The sequence below is a fragment of the Coffea arabica genome, chromosome 10e (assembly GCF_036785885.1).
Source record: "Coffea arabica cultivar ET-39 chromosome 10e, Coffea Arabica ET-39 HiFi, whole genome shotgun sequence".
NCBI classification, from domain to species: Eukaryota; Viridiplantae; Streptophyta; class Magnoliopsida; order Gentianales; family Rubiaceae; genus Coffea; species Coffea arabica.
The window spans coordinates 11,646,432-11,669,575 of record NC_092328.1 but is presented as its reverse complement, the minus strand read 5'-3'; the positions used below and the strand labels follow the sequence as shown (position 1 = coordinate 11,669,575).

The following is a 23,144-nucleotide window of genomic DNA, read 5'->3' as shown; positions in this document are numbered from 1 at the left end:
GGCGGAGATTTATATCGAAAAGGAAGAAATCGTCCAAATGCCTGTAGTTAATAGCATATTCACTGGACCAATAGGTAATGTTGGTCCAATGATGTCGCTTGTACATGCATTCATGGATCAAACAAAGTTTAACTTCGTTTCTAGTTCAGTCGTTCCACAGACTTCATTGGCATCTCACTATATGCATGATGATCGATCTATGGATTCATTAGAACCAAGACTCACATCAGGTTCCATGGGTGCCCAGGAATATTTTCATGGCCTGAATTCGATTCCAAGTTTTGGAGATCCAGGGCCATCATGCCATATTTCTCCACATGGGATCGAGTCTAATTCTGGTCAAGGTTGTCGCAGTTCAGCTGAAGATGATGTATATGCTAGTGGGCATGATAGGCTCCTTGCCTCTGAAGAAGATGATCCGGAAGAAGATGACCCGGAAGTTGATGCTGAAGAGGTTGAAGAGTCGGAGTCGCAAGATGTGTCTGGTAGTGACTCGGATGATGAGCATGAAGGTGGGGGTTTAAGAGTAAACCTCGATACCCAAAAACCCTTTGTTGGGTATCGGGTTGCCAACACAGAATGCAGAGATATCAGCCGTAATAGCACAGCTGGCAGCTCTGCATATGTTTCAAGAGGAATAACATTTTTCTCCGATCTTGGGAGCATAGATGATGATGATATAGAAGAGGAGGATGGATTGGAGCGTATTGTCACATTCAATGAGGAGAATAATAATATACGTCTCCATATGAGATTTGAGAGTAAGCAGCAGCTCAACCGGGCAATTAGGATGTGGTCCATCAATCACAATAGGGAGTTCAGAGTTATTGAGAGTAAGAGTAACACGTGATTTGCTAAATGCAAATCATCAATTGAAAGAACTCCTTCCACTTCGTCATATCCACCATGCAACTGGTATGTTAGAGCCGTAAAGAAAAAGACTCATGGAATGTGACAAATTACAAAATGGGTCAATGACCATAACTGCTTGGGCGACATGATTAGAAATAACAATACAAGCCTGACGGCTTCCGTTATTTCAAGGCACATACTCCGTAGCATTGAAGATGATCCTGGATTAAAGGTCAAGAACATACTAAGTTTCGTTAAAGAAAATATGAAGGTTGATGTGTCTTACAAAAAAACCTGGTATGCCAGACGTAAAACAATTGAGCTTGTGTTTGGATATTGGGAGGCGAATTTTTCCGAACTACCACAGTATCTCGATGCCTTGGTGCAATCCAATCCAGGCACCGTGGTGGAGTGTTCACATCATTCGGATAGTTCGGATCGAGTTAAGACTTTTAAGTATGTATTTTGGGCCTTTGGACCGGCTATTGAAGCATTCCACATGTGCAGGCCGGTTATATGTGTTGATGGTACTCATTTGCTTGGCGAATACAAGGACAAACTCTTTGTTGCAATCACTCAAGATGCGAACAACAAAATTCTGCCAATTACTTATGCCATGGTTGATGAGAAGACGATTTCCAGTTGGTCGTGATTCATGGAACAATTAAGATATAATGTAGCACTTGATCGACATCCTATCTGTGTTATTTTCAATCGCCACAATGGTATCATCTATACCATGACACACTTTGACTATTGGGAGGAACCTTTCGCCTACCATAGGTTTTGCCTGCGACATGTTAGGAGCAATTTGATGACACATTTCAAAGGTTTACACCTTAAAAGATTGTGTTGGGCAATGGGAAGGGCAAGATAATTGCGCAAGTGGCGGATATTCAGAAGAGAACTACGAAACATGTTTCCAGATGCTTGAAATTATCTGTCTGCCATTAGTCCAGAAAAGTGGTGTCTAACACACGACGATGCCATCGTTGGGGTATTCTAACTACCAACATATCCGAAAGTTATAATAATGTCTTGCGCGGTGCACGCCATTTGCCAATTCGTGCATGCATTGACATGACATTCCATCGGACAGTTGCGTTATTTAAGACGAGAAGGGAAGATGTTTCACATTGTCGCAATCCTTTTCCCCCAAAGATATGGCGGCGTTTTAAGAATGCTGAGCAGAAGGCAGGCGCCCACAGAGTCATTGAGTTCGATGGCCCATCGGGCGTATACAAGGTTATCACAGGCCGGCGTGTCGATGATAAAGGAGGCAATACGCAAACCGTCAGGTTTTTTGATAAGGCATGTTCTTGTGGAAAGTGGCAGAATTACAGGCTTCCTTGTTCACACACTTTGGCAGTGTGCAGGAATAGAGGTGACAATCCGAGATTGCTTGTGGATCAGCAGTTTACCAAAACGAGATAGGTCGTGCAGTATTCAGGGAAGTTTAACCCACTGCCGCAGCAAGATATTTGGCTCCATCCTGGATGGGAGCTGCAGGCAAACAAGAGCAAGTTTGTTGCACGTCGGGCAGGGCGAGTTCGAACTAGCAGAATTCGAATGAGATGGATGAAAGAGATCCAGACGAACCAAGAAGATGTCGAAATTGTCATCAGACGGGTCACAATAGGAGAAATTATCCGAATTATAGGTCTTGATTTGATCGAGTTTCTAGAAATTTTGAACTCATGTCAGTGCAGTTCAGTTTGCCTTAGGGTTCATTGTCAGTTCATTTGTATTCGTTTCAGGATTTATTTCAAACAATTACGTTAGTGAATTTCATTGTTCATTTATCAAATGCATGTTGCGTTCTTGACTATGATAAGTATTGAATTAACCAGTTTAAACGTGCAACCCAACAGTTTAATTCATTTATCGCTACATCTCCTATCCATTGATCTGTTGACATATTTATTAAAGGAATGTTCGGATGGTGTGTTATATGTGTTAATACTCTTACATATGTAGGATATGGTATTTTGATATTTGATTGACAGGGAGTTATGACCGCTTTATAGGGGAGACTCTGTCAAATTTTTTTTAAAATTTTTAAAATATGACTACAAATAGATTGCTGCAGTATATGAGTACATAGAGGGATAACAAATGTTTCTAAAAAAAAATAACTGATAGGCATGGAGTTTTAGTCGATTTATAAGGGATATATGGTCAAAATTTTCTCAAAAAAAAGTCTTGAACGCGATTTATATGTCAAAATTGTATACACAAACTTTTGGGAAGTACTTATGCATAATTATTGAATTTAATCGATGCAGATATTTGCTTGGGATTATGGCCTACCAACATATCCCTCCTGACCTACATCCAGGACCATACGTGCACGACATTATATCGGCGGGAACTGTACACCGGACACATTTCATTTTTCACGGACATATTGAGGGCAATCAGTTAGATGTCAGACGGTGTGACAGAGGATTTTGGGAGTATACGTCTATTTCTGATCGGGTTTGTCGTTATATTGTCTTGGCTAGATTTGAGGGGGTGCTTGAGAGTGGATATCAGATGATTGATCATTCTTTGATCACAAGTTTAGTGGAGAGATGGCGGCCCGAGACGCATACATTTCATTTACCGGTTGGAGAGGCTACCGTGATATTATAAGATGTAGAGGTGTTGTGGGGGCTGCATATCGATGGTTCACCGGTTATAGGGATAGACACATACCGCAACATTCAGGAGTGGGGAGCCATTTGTGGGGAGTTCATTGGATTTTCTCCTGCAGTGGATACTTTGATGGACAGAGGCTAAAATTGGGATGTTTAGCAAGGGTTTTAGACTCAGAGTTGCCACCCGATGTTTCAGATGTCGAATGTAGGCAGCGTGCGCCCATCTACCTCTTACTGATATTAGGTGGACATTTATTGTCCGATAAGTCCGGCAACAAAGTCTCTTTATTGGGCAATATAGTTGGGGTAGTGCGTGTTTGGCGACTCTCTATCGGTCACTTTGTGATGCCACGAATCCTGCCAAATCGGCTATTGCCGATCCATTAGTGTTGCTACAGGTACATTGCACCGAATAATGATATATCTTGAGTTTTTTGCATATTATCATTTTACAATTTTAACATTGATTCTAATTTCCTAACAGCTCTGGATTTGGGAACATATACCAACCATACATCCGGACCGAATCGCACCGTTGGAGCATTACCCTGATCCATATGGAGTTAGGTGCGCGTTTCACCCATATTTCAATCCTGCCAATGACATTTGTTATCGAAACTACTTTAATTTGTTCTAAACAGGTGCCTATTTTATTAAATATAGGTGGAATAATGACTTGGACGTACACAGAGTTGTTAGGCATGTTGTGCCCGCATTCCGAGATCAGTTGACAGGCCTGCGTCCTGAAGAGGTATTGTACATATGTCCGGACAATAGAAATATTTGAAAAGTTGTGCCAGTAGTCTTGTCATAATATTTCTTGTCAACTGAAAGCATAAGTTTGTCAGATTGCATTTTGTGAATGGAAATTGAGTTTGCTGGCAGGGAGTTAACCTCCAGTTATAGGGGAGACTCTGCCGAATTTTTTTTAGAAATTCAAAAATTTTTTAATTGACCGGGGACTAGCACTTTTTTCATGAAATTTTTTATGTTGAATATTGGGAAGTTTTATTATTTCTTAATAGAAAAAATGAAACAACTCTGATTTTATATTTTTTTCATTTTATATGGCAGCCATATTCGGAGGACGTTCTCGCTTTTCTTCCTGCGTATTATACTGCAGGTCGGGACATTTGGAGGTCCGTAACGTATCTTATTTGTTGGGATGTAGTTGAGCCGCACCTCCCTCATCGGGTTATGCGGCAGTTTGGATTTCATCAGTCCCTGCCTGATATGAGGTTGACAGATAATCAGATAGCTCTACATTCTCTAGATCGTCGTGGTAGGGCGAATCAAGACTGGAGCACCACGCATAGATAATATATTGATATTTGGACTGATCGACGTGTGCATGTACAAGATGGCACTGTAATTGAAGATACTACATATCCATCGGATGAGTATGTTCAATGTATCGGGAGCAGACGGTGATTTATATTTCAAATCCAAGTCGATTTCCCGCTTTTCCAGAGGACTTTCAGGGTGATAGCGCTAGAGCACAATATCTTGTAAGTTTATTTCCAACCCACTTTTAATAATCACTTTGAGTTTGCACAATATCTTATATTTGTTTCTCCAGAGCGATGCCATGTCTCGCATGTATTTCATGGCACAGGACTCTCTTGCAGTTAGTGATGAACAATACAACAGATATTTTCAAGAGTTGAGGGACTTTGCATACACATCTTTGCATCATGTAGGAGAGTCACGCCGACTTGCATTTCGCCCTCCACACGTACCACAGGAGATTCCACTATATGTTGATCAGTGTCGTGTTCAGCGAGCTCCTAGAAATACCCAAGAAAGTCAGCATGGCGGTGGACGACGTCGTAGACTCTGATCACCAGAACCCGCCATACAAACTGGATTCCATGGAGGTTCGCTGACTATTGAGGACCAAGCTGGCGCATCTACTTTTGTCACACCTCAGACCGAAGTCATGCATGAGAGAGGTGTATCGATTGGGCATTCTAGGTCCCCTGTGACTTTTCCAGAGTTTACGCCCGATAGGAACTCACATCAGCATACTTCTGAGCAATGTGAAGGAGGTGAAGGCACAAACACTCAAATTCAAGATTCTACACTGTTGACACATATTACTCAAATCCATACAGTAGTGCCAAACCAACCACGTCGAAACCAAAGAATACCCAAACCAACAACATGTGGTACTCATGGAAAGCTTGAGCAGTATTGATGGCACACTACTTATATCGTTATTGTATAAATAATCTAACTTATGGATTACATATTTTTTTTGTGACATTTTGTATATATTCTAAAATTTCACGAATATGAGTGGAACAATGCCATCACGCGTATCTTTTTTCTCACTTTATATGATTACTCTTTTAAACAAAACCAAAAAAAGGCTACATATGTAAACCAAAAAAGCAGTGCAACTATACTAACCTCTCCTCTTGTTCATACACGGTAAGTTAATTACATGTCGGAACTTCAAAAAAAATAAAATTAAACATACTATTTATAATATATTTATAAATTGTTATTTTTTACCTTTTGTTATTCATAGTTTCCCCATTAAATATAGGGAACAAACTTTAATATTCTCATATGGGCAAGTTAAAAATAAGATTCCAATTTTGTTCATGAAAATTAAGCCCTAACTTATTAACAGTTTTATTTTATTTTATATTGACCTTGAAAATAAAGAAGCAAGATGTGTAGTTATTTCATTAGTATAGTTGTATTATAATAAAATTATTAGCTCACCACATGGTGGATTGGTTCGAAAGTTTCGACCCATGGGGAGAAAATCGCTCCCTAATGTTCTAAAATGATTCAATTTTTTTGAGTTGAGTCAACGACTATAAACAAAAGCGCTTATTGGGAGGTAACCCAATAATAATATTGTAGTTGTGTTTTTATATGTTTCTTACATTTTGATGTGATTTAATTGACTAATTAGATATATTTCACTTGTTTGCAGGCGGTACCTGAGTTTCATCATTATTTTGGAGGTACAATTGAGGAACAAGTGTAAAAAGGGAGGTTTTCTTATCAAATTGTGCTTTAAATATTTAGAATTCCCAAGCATACATACAATGTTGCATTTTCAGTATATTCAAGTGAGTTTTGGTGATAACATGTTTATACATGATCATGGACTCATTTGATGTGCATGTAATGCCCAAAAGTGTCATTTTTGTGTAAAAATGCAAAAATGATCAAAGAACCTCACCCCTCGATTTGCAATGTAGATGTGTTTGATGTATTTTAAGAGATTGGATATTGTACTTTTGGTATATTACATGTGCGTGGGAGGTTAGAATTGATAAAACGTTTTTCCAAAACGTGTTTTGGAATTGGTCGGAAAAAGGGAGAAAAAATTTGAAAAATTGCAGTTTCTGCAATTAGTGCAAAGAAATACAGATCCGAGCTTGGATCATAAGTGCCCAGACGGATCCAAGAACGGATCCATTGATCCTAGATCGGATCCAAAAATTTTCATAAATATCCAAGGGCTCGTCTGTGCTTCTGGCGGTGCGGATCTGAACCATGTCGGATACGAGGGCTTTCAGTAACGAACCGAGCTCGGATCGGTTCGCGGATATAGCAAAATCGAAGCCTCGTTTCTGCACTTTTCAAAATTTTCTTCCCTCTTTTCACCGAACCCTAACCCTCTCTCTCTAATCTTCCATTTCATCCGTTCATTCCCTAATCTTTCACCTCAAAATCATTTTCCAACATCTTGTGATCATAAACCCTCAAAGATTTCATTTGAAAAACATCAATTTGGGGGATTTCAAGTGTTAAAACCGAAAGGAGGGCCGAACTGAAATCTTCAAATTTGGACCAAATTTGGACTGTTTTCTTCCTCATTTTTGCAACAATATCCTCTTCTATCATCACTCTACACATTTGAGGTAACAATTTGCAACTTCCTTTGAGATTTTATATTTCCTATTTTTGCATTTTTCTAGTTTTTGGGCATATTGTGATAAATGCATATTTGTTGGAATTTCTTGTTATAAATGTGCTACATTGTACTAGAATATGTTGTTATTACTATTTTTATACTTAGTATGGAAAAAGTTGTGGATTTGGTGATATTTTTGGTATATTTTTTTAATTTATTAGGCTTGACCAATTTGGTTCTTTAGGCTTGTGAATGTTGGTTTCCATTGAATATATAAACTTGTTTTGAGGAGTATAAGTCACTGTTGTATCAATTAAAAATGATATGCGATTAATAGAACCAATTCCATTGGGTAAAAGAGTGTGTTTATGATTAAGTTTAGCACATTCAATTTTCTTTTCTTTTTTCTTGAAATCTCTTATCTCTTTGAGTTCAATTGTAATTGTTTTGGTAAATTTGGAGCTCATTCGTATGCACATTATTTAGAATGGGTATAGCCAATTGTGGTGTGATTCGTGGATAAAGTTATGAATATATCAGCATGTTCATTCTTGAAATAATGGTTGAGGTTCAAATGATCGAACTCTTTGATGAGATTCTACCTGAAAATATGCATTTGAGTTTGAAATGAGTTAAGTAGGATCTTTGGTTATTTTTTTGGTACATGTTGGTAGGGAGTTTAGCCCTTTTATAAGGGGAAACTCTGCTGAAATTTTCTTAAATTCTATGTGAGCAAGTTTATATTGTTCTAATGAACGTTCATCTTATTTTTATATAGGACCTATGGTTCGCACAAGGAGGCCTCGTATTCGTACTCCTACACCATCTTCAAGCGAGGAACGCACTCCCTCACATGAAGAGTCGCTTGAGGAAGAATCTCCTTCGCCTGAGCCACCACCTCGGTCTCACCGGAAGACCGCATCCACTAGCCTCGACGAGACGCTTCCAGATTATGACACCACTAGATTCACGTCACTCGAGAATCAACAGTGGTACGAAGCAGGCTTAGATAAGGAAATTATCATTGAAAAGCACCTGGCACCGGAGGTGGATGCGCACTACTACATCTCTACGGCATTCAAGAGACTCGGATGGGAGAATATCCTTCAATTGCCCAAGCACTACTACCCCAACCTGGTCCGGGAGTTCAACGCCAATGTAGAAAACAAACAGAGTCACAGTGGCAACCTCATCGTCTCCTGGGTTCAAGGAAAGAGAGTGGCTCTTAACCGGGATATAGTCGCCAAAATCGCCAAACTCAAAAACGAAGGAGTGGATGTTAAATTGACTAAGGAATTCAAGGCACGCGACCCTTGGCAGGTGGGAGAAGCGGTAGCACGTCTAAATGGTCAATATAGGGAGCGAGAAATTTCAAAGAAGCTCACCGTATATGCCGACTCTTTCGAGCATAGGTACCACTTGATATTCTATCTCTTCGCCTTCAATGTGGTACCCAAGAGGAGCGGAAAACGGGAGCTCCGCAATAGTGACCTCTACTTCTTGGATAAGATGATGCATGGTGTGGGTGGGCAGTTGACTGGTATTCATTTGCCCAGCATCATCATCAGTTACATGCGGACCACAGCTCGCATGAGGGCTGGCGAGACTTGCTTTGGATTCCCTCGACTGCTATCGCTCATTTTTTAGAAGCTCAAAGTTCCTCTTAGAACCGAGCGAGCCATTGTCACTAGGTCTGCCGACGAGGTCAGTGCCTCGATACTCAAATCCTTGAGTATCTCTACAGATTTTGGAGCTGCTCTGGTTCGAGACACTGGAGAAGTTTCGACTTCTGCTCAGCCCCCACCTCACACTCAGCAGGAACCAGAAGCTCAAGAGACAGGGGCACAGCAGACTCTTTCTCCACCCGTTTCACGACCACCACCTCCGCCGCGATCCAAATGGCAAGAGCTCCTCAATGCCATCTGCTGTATGGAGACACGAGTCATCGAGCGCATTGACCAGACCGAGAGGATGATGACAGAGCGACTCGACAGACATGATCGCCGTCTTCGTGCGATCGAGGATCATTTCCATATCCGTCGGTCACCTACTCCGCCGCCTCAGCAGGAGGAGGGGCATATTGGTACATCACAGGGTCCTCATGGAAATGAGGAGGCAGTAGACCCTCGTTCTGAGCAGCCATGAAGATCTTTAGCTGATTACATCTTTTGTTGCTATATTTTTCTTTTATTGTGTTCGGTTTAAACTTTGTAGTTTTCATATTGGATTCTCTTGTGCTACTCATGGTTTTTTGTACTCTTTTGTTTCATTGTGAACAGAATTTGGATGATCGTGAGGATTAATGGCTTCAAATTGAATCACCACTTATTTTGAGGGAAGTTTCGGTTTCTATTACCTTCTTCACAATGAGGACATTGTTAAATTTAAGTGTGGGGGAGGGATTACTTTATCTTATGGGGATTGTGTCTTGAAATGCATGATTTGAGTTGTCTATAGTTTAAAAATATTGGAATTTTATTTGGAAATGTTGTATTGTAGTTAATTTTCTTGAAATTGAGGTTGTTGACAGGGAGTTTTATCCATTTTTATGGGAAAACTCTATAAAAATTTTTAAAAATATTTTCCAATAATTCCAGTTAATGGCCAAAATGTTCAATTCTGTGAATTGTGAGTGGATTAATGAGTGGATTAAATGAGTGATTTAATGCATTAATTTTGTGAAATTGTGAAGGATATCGATATATGAAGTTCATGCACGAGCTGAAAGAAGTGTAAGGATTGTCCAGAGGATAAAGTACACAAGAAATTAGGAGCAAAAATGAAGGAAAAAGGAAAGAAGCGAAAAAACTGGAAATTTAATGGCACGGATCCGAGCTCGGATCCGTGAGAGCAAAGAGAGATCCGATCCCTCGTCTGTACTTCTGGACGAGTGTATCCGAGATCAGAAGATCCGACCCCGGATCCATCATGGGAAGTTCTCGGATCCTAAAGATCCGAGCTCGGATCTTTAGGATCAACCCTCGGATCCGAGACTCGGATCTGTCTCTCTCTTCAGCAAGTGACACAGCCGTTTTCCTTTACCTTTCTCACAACTTTTCCAGCTATTTTGAGGGACAGAAATCGGTGGCACATGCTTCTGCAACAAAAGAGAATACCAAATGAGTTGTAGACAAAAGAAAACATCATATCTTTGGTTCAGCTACTGACTACATTAGAGATAGCACTCAGGGTTTGAGGCTTTTAGTATTCAGGGTTTTAGGGTTTTAGAGATCAAGATTTAGTGTTTTGGGAGAATAGCACTTTCGGGTTTAGGGTTGTAGAATTTTAGTTTGACAATAGTGTGCTTTGATTAGGACTTTGGATTTTTAATTAAAATAGTAATCCTATCGTGCCGCAAAAATATTTTTTAATGGATTTTAATAAACCCAACAACCTTGATTTAATGTTTTAGGGTTTACAAGGATTTGGTTTCTAAGATTTACGATTTAGTGTTTTACGACTTTAGCACTTAGGGTTTTAGGATTTTTGCATGACAATAAATTTGCCTTGATTATCGCTTTATTTTTTTAATCAAAATAGTAATCCTGCCAATAATTGTAAAAGGTAAAACACGCAAGATTTAATCGCTAGATATTTGATTTAATTTTTTTTCTTTTCCTTTTCAACTACCAAACAAATAACATGCACTTCATAAAAATAACTTATATAATTTTTTTAAATAACATTGCGTTATGAAATTTCTAAAATTACAGTTGAAATTGTAACAGATATTAATGACTATTAACTATTAGATTCTTATAACTAATATTCATCGGTGTCAACAAATAAATACGATTCATTAATAACAAAGGAAAATTAGAATTTGATAAAAAAAATTATTTGATAAAAAAGGAAAAAAAGTTAGTATTTTATTCATAAAATATAGTCAACACCTTACATGTTAACAATTTCATTCTATTTTTACATTGATATATGAAATAGAAAGAACTATGCATGTGTACTTTTTCCACCATTTAAATGTATTATAATAAAATAACGCATTTCCAACTGTACAATTACCAATTTTTTTAATATAAAATAAATATGATTTTTTTTAAGGCACATATTTGATGACTTTAGGCACGTGCAAGTTTTAAAATAAAAAAAAATTTATTCCTCTGCTAATTACAGATTTTTAAATAACATTTCTCTAACATTTCTCCGAAATATAAGATTTTAGTAGAGTTTTTAAAATAAGATTTTACTACCGACAGCATTTTAGTAAAGTCAAATTCTACAAAACAAACAACATTTACAGTTAATTTTACATTTTGGTGGGAGCTCGTAAATTTCATTTAAAATTTTTTTTCTAGCAAGTTTGAATTTAATTTTCTGAAAGTCATACTTATAAATGCGAAATCTAACAAAAAAATTAAATACAATTTTTGGAGGTCAAATTTATCAAATGCGAGCTATTTGAAAAATTTTATTTAGGAGCTCGCATTTAGCTCTTACTATTTTCTGGAAAAAATTCTCTAGCTCCCAAAAAAAAAGCAAAAAAATTTAAATTATACTTAGTGGGAGCTCTATTGAGTAGACCTCGCATTCTGTGAATGCGAGCTCTATTGCCCTCCGAAAAAAAAAATTTTTAAGGAATGCGAACGCCAATGCGAGATCTTTAAACATTTTGTTTTAATACAAAAAAATCTCTACCTCCGAAAAAAAAATAAGCACAAAAATTTTACTGGGCTCTGCTGAGCTCGCATTTCGCGAATACGAAGACCCCCCTACGGAATTCCTCACCAAAATCGCCCCTTTTGTAGAATTTTTTAAAAATTCATCACAAAATTGGAAATTTCTCCAAATTCGTCCCATGACACAAACAAAAACCTCAAGGGATTTCCACGCACTTGCTTAGTTACCTTATTATTATAGAAAGGTTTCTATTTTTTCATTTTTGTAAGTCCATGTATCATTGATCAAGATAAGAAAAGAATGGTTATAACTTGGTTGCAACGTTAACTTCCAGCCAATTGGAGCCTATCACAAAATGTACGAAAGGTTTCTATTTTTTCATTTTTGTAAGTCCATGTATCATTGATCAAGATAAGAAAAGAATGGTTACAACTTGGTTGCGACGTTAACTTCCAGCCAATAGGAGCCTATCACAAAATTTACGAAACAGAATATGTAGCTATACAATTATAAAAACAAACTAGGGTTAAGTAGGGTATCACTATTGATGCTCTTGAAAAATAGGGTTAGTTAAAAAATATTCCTCTTAAGGCTTAACTAATTTTGCACTTTATCCCTTAACGTTATTTTTTTCTCACTTTACCTCCTAAATTGTTAGTCAATTCTAATATTGCATAATGGAAATATCAAAAAGATATTGATACTCCTAATGGTTAATTACAATAAATCCCTTTAAGATATGGCCATTTTTGCACATTACCTTCTAATATCATTTTTCTCTTAATTTGTCTATTTGCCCCTAAAACGATTAGTTAATTCTAATATTTTGTACCACTCACGACAATAATGTTTGAAAAAATTAATATCCCTAACATAATTATAATATTATTATATATTTATGAATATTGGTCTTGTTAAATTTTATCCCCATAATTACAAGTTTTTTAGATAAAGAAAAATATTGCACTCATCTCACGTGATAAGGAAAAACATATTATGCAAAACTAAACTATGAAAATATTCTATAGATGGGATTTTCTTGGATTGGAGATTATTTGAAAATTTTTTTAAGAATAGTAGCACTTTTTGCAATTTGATATTTGTAAGACAAAAAAGTGGTTGAAAAAAATAAAATGATTGAAAAACATGTTTAGATATAATTAAAAAAATTAGCAATCCAAATAAATTTTAATAGCATCTAAGCATGGTATATTAAAGAACAACTTTGGAAACTGTGAACTCCAAATCAACTATGTTTCTCTTTTTTAGTATTACCAACCAAAAAAATGTATACTTCCATATAGAAAAAAAAATCTAACTACTAAAAGAAATGTTTAGCTATATTCCCAGAGAAAAAGTGATAATAATAATATTTTTACATTTTAATTTTTAATAACAATTTGTTACAAACCTCGTTGAGGACAACAAGACCTGACATCTAGACAAGCCACCAGATTGTTTTAAGGGCAAGAGGAAACCCGTAATAGAAAAATATTTTCAAAGTTCAAGACTTTCTGCTTGTTTACTTTGGGCTAGTATTTTGGATGGATGCAGCATATACCCCCTAGCACAAGTTTTGCTACGGTGCTCCTGAGAATATGATATCATGAAACGTCTCAATTCATTGCCACAAATCGCCACCTTCCCTGCATCACCACGCTGCCTATCTTCCTCGTCCCCTGCCCCCGTCCTTTCCCTCCCGTAACTAGCCCCAACATCTACCCCGTTAATTTTTCTTCTACTTCAAAAGTTCGCAATTTCCTCATCTTTTCCCTCTAGACGTCCTTCACTGGGTTGGGTTTTTTTGTTCTCAATTTCGACTACTCATTCAACGCAAATCAGTTTTAATTTAGTAAGAGATTTCTGGATATTTTTAAGAGCTTTCAATAAATAAACTCCAAGGAGAAAGCTGTCATAATATCAGTAAAGTGGGAATGGAGGTTTAGGCTAATAGTGAGAAGGTGCAGCATCCAACAGGTTGGTGGTGCTTTTTATTCTCCTTATCTCAATAGTAGCACTTTTTATTTGTTTAATCGGTCATGTAAAAAAAATTATCATTATCTACTGAAGTGGTGCCCTCAAGTTGAGTTCTATGTAGTTAGGTTCAGTTGATTAATTCTTATAACTTCTAGTGTAAACTCATATGGTTTTGATTTAATCGTGATTTTTACGCCAACTCAGCCGAATGTTATGCTTAGACCAAATTTATACCATTTTACGCTAAATATTGTAAGAGTTACATAACCTAGCAGAACTGAACTACAATTCAACTTGAGAGGCCTTTAACGACATTTCTACTATTAACTTGGGAAAGCATAATCACCTCATTAATAAACTGATCAACTTGATTTTCGTTAACTTCTCTGGACCTCTTAATGGCAACAGTACAAGAATTATGGTCTACTAAGATTCCTTTGAAAACTGTGCCGTATCCTCCACGACCAATAATTCGAGTTTCCTCGAAATTATTGGTTGCCTTTCGTAGTTCTTCAAGAGTGAAAATTCTAGCAACATTTGTGTTTCTTCCTTCTTGAGCCAGTCGTTGCTGTAGCATTAATCCACCATTTTTCTGGAAAAACCCCTCCTTCAATCTGTTTTCCCTTCTTTTCCTCAATTCCAAACACAAATAAAAGCAGCAGAAAAGTAGAATTGCTGTGCCTGTGCCAACACCTGTTGACAAATTTGACTGAAAAATTAGCAAATGAAGAGATCTATCGGATACTTTGCAGCTAAAGACTCTAATTTTGCAAGTGATTTTCAAGTTTCATGTTCTTTCACTACCTGGTAAAGAAAAGAATTAGGTTTCTTTCTCTCTTATACTATGATTAGTTGCCATCTTAAACCAAATGGAACGGGTTTCAAGAAATCTTCTTTTTTTTTTTTTTTTTTTTTTCATGAATACTTTTTTTTATTTATTTATTTTATTATTTTATAAAAATTTCGGCAGAGTTTCCCCTTAAAAAAGGACGAAACTCCCTGCCATCAAACCACAATTTGACAATAAATTTACAAGCTAGTGAAAGTTTAAGCATTTAAAAACTGAAATTAAGATTAAATCTTCATTTTTCCATATCAGGATGTCTTCCAGTGAATCTGAAGGATGATCTTTGAAGATTTTAGCAGTCAATCTTCCTCCCTTGATGTCCTTCTAACCGCCATTTTCACCTTCATTGGCCTTTTCTGCTTCTTATTCCAATTCATGCCAGACACCGTGTACGAAACGTAGGAAATCCTAATCGATCTAATCTAATAGCCCCCCTAACCAATTGCGGCAATTCTGAGAATGTATTAAACACATGACCTGCACTAGAATCAGCACCAAAATTTGCCAAATGATCTGCAGGTGCGTTTGCTTCCCTGTAGCAGTGTGTGATCGATGTGAAATATTGCTTGAACATCATCAACTCATCCAGATCTCTCTGTAAACGCCAAGGACAAGCACTAGTCCCTTGAACAATGTGAACCAGGGTGAGAGAATCCGCCTCTAAGTGTAACTCCAAGCACCCTCGAATCACACAATGTCTAACGCCCCATAGCAACGCTCGAAGTTCCGCCTGCATGCTGGTTATCACCCCGAAGGGCTCCGCGTAGCCGAATACAAAATTTCCTCGACTATCCCGCACAAGCCCACCCCCCCCCCACTCCTTCCTGGGTTCCCCCGAGAACATCCATCTGAATTCAACTTATAGCCTCTACGTGGAGTTACCCAGTAAACTGGCCTAATAACCATCCGCCTTTGATGACTACCTAATTCGAGAAGCAACCCTTCCCATGTAGGGGCAGAAAGCTGCACCCCCGGGAACCGTGACTGAAGGAAATCATGCAGAAACTGAACAATCCGATTCACCGTAGGCCTGATCCTCATCTTCCGACCTTCAAACACCCCTTCATTCCTAGCCTTCCATAAAACCCAGCATACCACCGAAGGAAGTATATTATGCAAAAACTTTACACGATCATTAGTCCCCCTCCTTAACCAACAAGACCACACCATATGACGCACCGTATGCACCCCACTAAACTCACCAGCAGTACTCTCGAAGTGTCGCCAGACCAATCGTGCCCCTTCTCCTGAGCAAAACACATGATTCAAATCCTCCTCCTGGGGATTCTGACAACACAAGCATCTAGATGGGCCACAAACCCCAAACCTCTTTAGGCGATCCATAAGAGGGAGCCTCCCCTGTAGTAGTCGCAGCATAAAGAAAGAAACCTTGACTGGAAGACCCTGCTGCCATATACGACCAAAAAGCCAAGAATTGTCATTGGATTGACGGATCAATGAGTAAGCCGATGCAGTGGAAAAAACACCCGAGTTCGTCAATGCCCATACCATTGTATCATTTCCCCTATCGGTAGGAGGGTCAATCTCCAAAACCTGCGTAACCAATTCTCCATCCAAGAATTGATGGAGCATGTCCACATTCCAAGCCCGCCGATCTACAAAATCAACCACCGAATGATCATGGAAGACCTCAACCTTGTCACAAAGCGCACCTGACCCCATCCAATTATCATGCCAAAAGTCCAAAGCCCCCTCCCGAACTACCCAGCTAATATTATCCTCCCCAAAACGCTGCATTGTAACCATCCTCTGCCAAACTTGGGATCCCGGATGCCCAATATCAGCAAGACAAGGGTGATGACCTGCACAATACTTCTGGGACATAAACTTTGCCCATAATGATTGTTGTTGTCGAAATTTCCACCAGAGTTTAATGGAAAATGAGTCGTAGACCTGTTTCAAACCCCGCAGGCCTACACCCCCTTCATCCTTCGGCCGACACAAATCTGCCCAACGTATCCAATGGAATTTATCCCCGAAATTCGAAGATCCCCACAAGAACTTGGCGAACAATTTCTCTATGACCATCAACATCCCTTTTGGAGGGGACGCGGCTGCCAGCAAGTGAATTGGCATAGAGGATAACACGCTCTGAATCAACACCACCCTGCCTCCTAGCGATAATATCTGGTTTTTCCAACTCAAAATCCGATTCGCCACCGCATTGTATATATCCGTATAGTAAACCTTCTTGCTCCTTCCGGTATACAAGGGACAACCAAGGTACCGTATTGGAAAGTCGCGTTTATTATACCCTAGTATCTGGTTAACAACCGCTGCCCTCTGAGATGGTGCCCGTGGATGAGTAAGGAAACAACTCTTCTGAGGGTTGATTCGCTGACCTGATGCCTCATTATAATCATCCAAAACCCGTTTAATCAGACGTAGGGATGACTTGGCCCCACTGGAAAAGATAATCACGTCATCGGCGAATGCCAAATGCGTAATTATAGAACAATGAGGAGGAACTTTGAATGGAGTAAATCCTCTTTGTGTGGGTAGCGTGTTGAGGGTTCTAGACAGCACCTCAGCTCCGATAACGAATAAGGCTGGTGAAATTGGATCCCCTTGCCGTAAACCCCGTGAAGATCTGAAAAAGCCGTTTGAACCACCATTAACAAGTACCGAGAACCACACATTCGATATTAAGCGCCAAATCATGTCTATCCAGGTCTCACTGAATCCGAAATATCGTAGCACCTGTAGGAGAAAGGGCCATGAGACTTTATCATAAGCCTTCATCATGTCTAACTTGATGACCACATTGCCACCCCGATTTGATTTCCCGATATCGGCTACTAACTCCTGAGCTAACAAGAAATTATCTGTAATCTGCCTCCCTTGGACAAACCCGCTTTGCTGTGGAGATATAATCCGGGGTAATATCATCGCCAACCTTGCCGATAACAGCTTGGAGATGATTTTGTTAGTAAAGTTGCACAGACTGATTGGACGAAAATGCTTAAAATCTTGGGGGTTCTCCACTTTTGGCAGCAACACAATTGAGGTAGCCGTGATACTCCTAGGTAGTTCAGCACCGCAGAAAAAGCTGACAACCGCCCGGTATAAATCCGATGCCACTACCTCCCAAGCAAAGGTAAAGAATTTCCCTGTAAACCCGTCCGGGCCGGCTGCGCTCTCTCCATCCATAGCAAAGACTATGTCTTTAACTTCTGTAAGAGATGGAATGTCCGTTAACCGTGAGTTTTCCTGGTCTGTTATCAGTTTAGGTATGATCTCCAGACCGGTAAGGGAGGGAAGATCCCCCTCTGCCGTGAAAAGATCCTTAAAGAAACCCACCGCTGCCTCCCCAATTTGGCATTCCCCCTCGATCCACTCTCCAGCAGTACCCCTGACTCGATGAATTACTGCCCTACGTCTCCTTTCCGTAACCAAGGAGTGGAAATATTTGGTGTTCCTATCTCCGTCCGAAAGCCACTTAACCCGCGCCTTTTGTCTCCAAAAACCCTCCTCAACTACAAGCGCTCGGCGCAATCGAGCCCGAGCATGATGTAACTCGCTCCGTCGCTGCTCAGTAGGATCGAGGTCGTATGCTGTCTCAGACTCGGTTACCACACGCTCTGCACTACGTACCCCTTCAAAAATATCCCCGAATGTCGTCCTAGACCACTGCTTGAGGGCATTTTTAACATTCCTCAACTTCGATGCCAATACTTGCAAAGGAGAGCCATTGACTGGATGAACCCAACAGTCCTTGATAACCCCCAGAAAATCAGGATGAGTGGTCCAGATGTTTAAGAAACGAAACGGCTTGGGTTTATTGTCTAGCCTCGTATCCACCGATAGCAACAAGGGAGCATGATCCGACGGGTCACGGCCTAAATGTTGCACCATGAATTGGTACGGTAGCTCCATTGCACTCCCACACAGAAGTAAGCGATCCAGACGCTTCCAGATCCGCGCCGTTCCCGAACGATTATTACACCATGTAAACCTTGACCCAGAGAATCCCGCATCACTGACACCAGCTAGCGCCATAAAATTCAGAAAGTCTGATCCCTCCGACAGTCTAAATGGCAATCCACCCCTCTTCTCCTCTGTATTTGTGACCACATTGAAATCCCCCACCAAAAACCAAGGATTGAAGGCGGGTTTATCCTGCAAAAGTGCATTCCACAAATCCTCTCTGTCCTGCTGCGTACACTTCGCGTGTATACAAGACAAAATAATGGAGTCTTGGAAAAGATGAGATTGTACTCTAATAGTTATATGTTGGGGAGACTCCCCTGTAATCTGACACGTAAACAATGACCGGTAGAAAATCCAAACAGAACCCCAATGATTGAACATGCAACAATCCATCCCCAATTTAATTCTAATATCAGTAATTGACTCCACCCTCAACTTAGGTTCAACAACAACCACCAATTGAAGATCATACAATTTAATAAGTTTCCTTAACCGCCTTAAATTAGGAGCACGAGCTACCCCTCTTATATTCCAAAAAAGTAACTTAATCATCAGAAAGGACAGAAAAAGAATTTGTTGAAGAACTAACCATGGAGCGTAGTGTTCTATCTGACGGGAGACCAACCCGGAGACCACGCGACCTTGCATCCATTCGCTCCTTACGAACAACTTCTTCTAGTTCCAGGGTACCCCCCGTGTCTATATGCCCGGTCTCTAGTGATGACTCTTCTTGTCGGATAAGATCCTTGCCCCTAGGGGAGAGGGTACCGACCCTTCGTTGAGTATCTTGTATGTCTTCAACTTGCCCCTCAGCAGAACGTACGACCACCCTCGCGGGCAACCCACTCCCCACATCTTCAGAACGTTCCTCTCCTTTGTCATGTGGCAGCACCACCTCGATACCTTCTACCGCCACCGTCCCATAATCCTCCTCCATTTTCCTCTCCTGCTGCGCTGGTATAGTAGCACAGGACTGCTGCACCTGGTCACCTTGCTCAGCTTCGTGAGGCGTACCACCTATTAACTGATCGTGAGCAACTAGCGCTTTGCCAGTCACAGTCTCATTAACTTCTCCCTTTGCCCCATCAATTACTGCCGCATCTTGTATCAATACCGATGGCCTTTCTCCATTACCCTCCAAAGGGCCATCAGGCATGTCTGTATTCGACGTCTCTGCCAACCGTAGTTGTGTTGTTCCAGTAGTCTTGGTATGGTGACCAGATGCTCCTCGCAACTCGGGCTTTAAAACATGACAAGTCTCCACATCGTGACCTTGGCGGAAACAATGTGAGCAGTACCTTGGAAGGTTCTCCACCACCAGCTCTTGCCAAAAACCAGCATGATTTCCATTGCCAATCCAAACCCGCGACGGTGTCGAACGCAACAAATCCATCTCAACACACACCCGTGCAACACTTGGCCGTGACACTGCAAGGGTAGCCGCATCAACTAGCAAAGGGTTACCTACCATAGACGCAATCTGGAAAATCACCTCCTTATTGAAAAAGTGCAGCGGGAGTTTTGGTAATTGAAGCCAGAGCGGAACCACCGACGACTCCCTGTCAACATGGAAGTCCGTGGTCCATTTGAATACTCTCATGGGGAAGGAAGACACATACCAGATCCTCCTAAACCATACACGATGGAAATCAGCTTCATTGTTCAACTGAATTAACACATGTCTTACGTCCAACAAGCCCACCACCGGGTTCTCACGTAAATCCAGCGATGCAATGAACTTCCTCACCTCCTCCAACTTCGGTCTACGTCTAGAGAATTTCCCAATCAATGCGAAACGAAATGGACTGGCTAGAGCTTCGACCGCTGCCTGTGGGAAAATCAACGCAGGTTCCCCTTTGTGTGTAGCCTCCTGTGCCGCAAAGGATAGCGTCGGCTGCTGTGAATTCTTCGTGAACAACTCTGAAAAGGATTTGCGTTGAAAGGTAGGAGGGGCAGGCTGCCCTCCATCAGGTGGGCAGATGGCAGCCATGGACTGCCGCACCACTACCCAAGCCGTTCCTTGGAAACCTTAGCACAAAATCCTTAAAGAATGTAGAACTTTTTTCTATTGAACCGGAATGGATTTCACCTTTGGCCGGCTATTGCTCACGATTAGCGAAAGGAAAACGAATGGTAGCGTGAGAGCAATAGAGCAGTTAGTGATCTGTTTTTCGAGGCTATCCTTTTCAGTATCCTTTTCAGCATCCTTTTCAGCGTTTACTTCAGATATCCTTTTCAGTAGCGTGAGTTTCAAGAAATCTTCATTTAATTTTAATACTCTCATTATACAGCACATATTTATCACACCACTTAAGAGATGGTTCAATCCATAGTGATAAATTCTCCTTTGCTTCTCCGATCATTTCAAAGTGTAGACTAACCTGAAACAATCATAGACCAATTTATTTGGTCAGGACTGCAGCCATCTCCACCTCTTCCATCACCATGATACCCTTTGAGACAAGGACATGTGTAGTTGCCCAATGTGTTGTGACAAACACTATTCTTCGTACAATTGCATAGAGTTGGATCTTGGCATTCATTAATATCTGTAGAATTCAATAAAACAAATAGAAAGCAGAAGCATAATTTGAAATGTGAATTGAAACACACATATACATACTGGTTAATTAGACGAGTTTAACAAAATTTTCGCACATACCTTGGCAACCATCAGGAAGATATGGGTTGCCTTCGTATCCTTGATTGCAAGAACAACGGTATCCCAACCCCTTTAAAGGTTCGTAACAGTGACTGTTTTTAATAGAGCATGCATAAGAGGCCGTGTTTCTTTGGGCAACGTCACATGACCCGTCCTCAATGGTCCAATCGGCCACGACGGGAAGACTTAAATCACTGCTTATGTTGGTGAGGTTATCTGCAGAAAAATTGAAAGCCTTCTCTTCGACCACAAAAGCGTGGCTGCAAGGATTGAAATCCCACACGTCGGTGTGGTTACTATAACTGGTCAAGCTCACAGTAATATTCCATGCCCCTGGTGGGATATCTGACCGGCAGCAACCGATGCCGGAACAAGAGCCATCAATTACATCGTCCTTATAATCACAGGAAGGGACACATCCAGTTAGGTAGCTCCGGTTTTGACCAAAACCATAAACTATACCGTAGGCATCACAGCCAACGACAATGAATTTGTTAGCTGTACTATTGAAGGTAAAGCGTTTAGATAATGCCATCCATGGTAAATACTTGTACGATAAATTTCCGTTTTCATTATAGCAATCAGATGCTATATACTGCATAAGGTGCACCTGACCTTCCAGAGATATATCTGTGACATTGATTGTACTGTTTTGCAGAAGTGGTTGAGGGACAGAGGTTGAAGAGTTGGTGCAGTTGATAAAGAATTTTTCGTTAAGGTAACAACCTTCTGTAATACCGAATGGAAATGGAATGCTTACATTTCCACAATGATCTTGGCAGCCGGGCCTTGCTATAGAAAATGTTGGGGATGTCAAAGTTGAAGCGGAAGAGAGCATCAAGGCAATTACCAAATGCAAGACCATCGGTAAAATCAAACGATTGAAGCCCATTGGAATTGTTTTTCAAAGAAGCAAGTTTCCTTATACGGAAGAGAGTTGCAATTGTTAATTGTGCACTGTTAATTGTGCACTTCTAAGGACTTTAAACTTGCGATAGGGAAGACTTAGTTAGTAAACCCACAGAAGGCCTACGCATTTTACGATTGACGCTTCTTCTGTAGACCCCAAATAGGGACGTTTTATAGGCATTCCAAGTAAAGGGAAGACTTAGCCAGTAAACGCACAAAAGGCCTACGCATTTTACCATTGAAACTTCTTCTGTAGACCCCAAATAGGACCGTTAACTTCAAATGAATGCAGTCAAGATATAAAGGAGCATTTGTTGGGCAATAATTTTGAGCTTGATTTGCGTATGGAGTTTACTGGGAAGCTGTCACACTAGTCTCTGTCGACCATGGGGTCCACGTCTTTACGGGGTTGCTTATGCTAACGACATAAAGACTCAGTAAGGGAAGACTTTCAAGTCCACCCTACTCTTTCCATTTATTTACGTGAAAAACAATAAGGGAACCGATAAAATTTTTTCCACTTGATATGAGAAAAAAAATCATAAATGTGTTTTTGGATGTAATGTATGTCATGAAAGTAATTACGATATATGCTTCGGCCGATGAGGTTTTAGTCTGCTTAGAGTGTATTTGATAAAATTGAAATTTGAAAACTGAAATATAAAATTTGAAATCTGAAGGCGAAATTTATTAAATTATTAAATTGTTAAAAATCATATTTGATGCATTTGAGTGTATATCATATTAACTGATATGTGGTTAGTTTTTTAATTATTTTTTAGAGTAAATTTT

At 40.0% G+C, this 23,144-nt stretch overlaps 3 protein-coding genes across 3 annotated transcripts; 1 reads left to right on the top strand and 2 right to left on the bottom strand.

Annotated features, from left to right (window-relative positions):
- The first annotated feature begins 997 nt into the window (after nt 1-997).
- Nucleotides 998-1,504, top strand: LOC140015097 (uncharacterized). Its single transcript, XM_072066981.1, has one exon. The coding sequence runs from the start codon at nt 998-1,000 to the stop codon at nt 1,502-1,504; it is 507 nt and encodes a 168-aa protein (XP_071923082.1).
- A 12,768-nt stretch (nt 1,505-14,272) lies between these two features.
- Nucleotides 14,273-22,464, bottom strand: LOC113711280 (uncharacterized). The gene is made up of 5 exons (XM_072066980.1): nt 21,444-22,464; nt 19,371-21,330; nt 15,713-19,015; nt 15,308-15,425; nt 14,273-14,676 (listed from the first exon to the last, which is right to left on the bottom strand). Exons 2-5 carry the CDS (start codon nt 20,769-20,771, stop codon nt 14,273-14,275), a joined length of 5,226 nt encoding a protein of 1,741 aa, XP_071923081.1. The 5' UTR covers nt 20,772-21,330; nt 21,444-22,464.
- On the bottom strand, nt 20,847-22,308 carry LOC140015096 (wall-associated receptor kinase 2-like). The gene is made up of 3 exons (XM_072066979.1): nt 21,444-22,308; nt 21,163-21,330; nt 20,847-21,040 (listed from the first exon to the last, which is right to left on the bottom strand). The coding sequence occupies exons 1-3, from the start codon at nt 22,306-22,308 to the stop codon at nt 20,847-20,849; spliced, it is 1,227 nt and encodes a 408-aa protein (XP_071923080.1).
- Nucleotides 22,465-23,144: the final 680 nt, after the last annotated feature.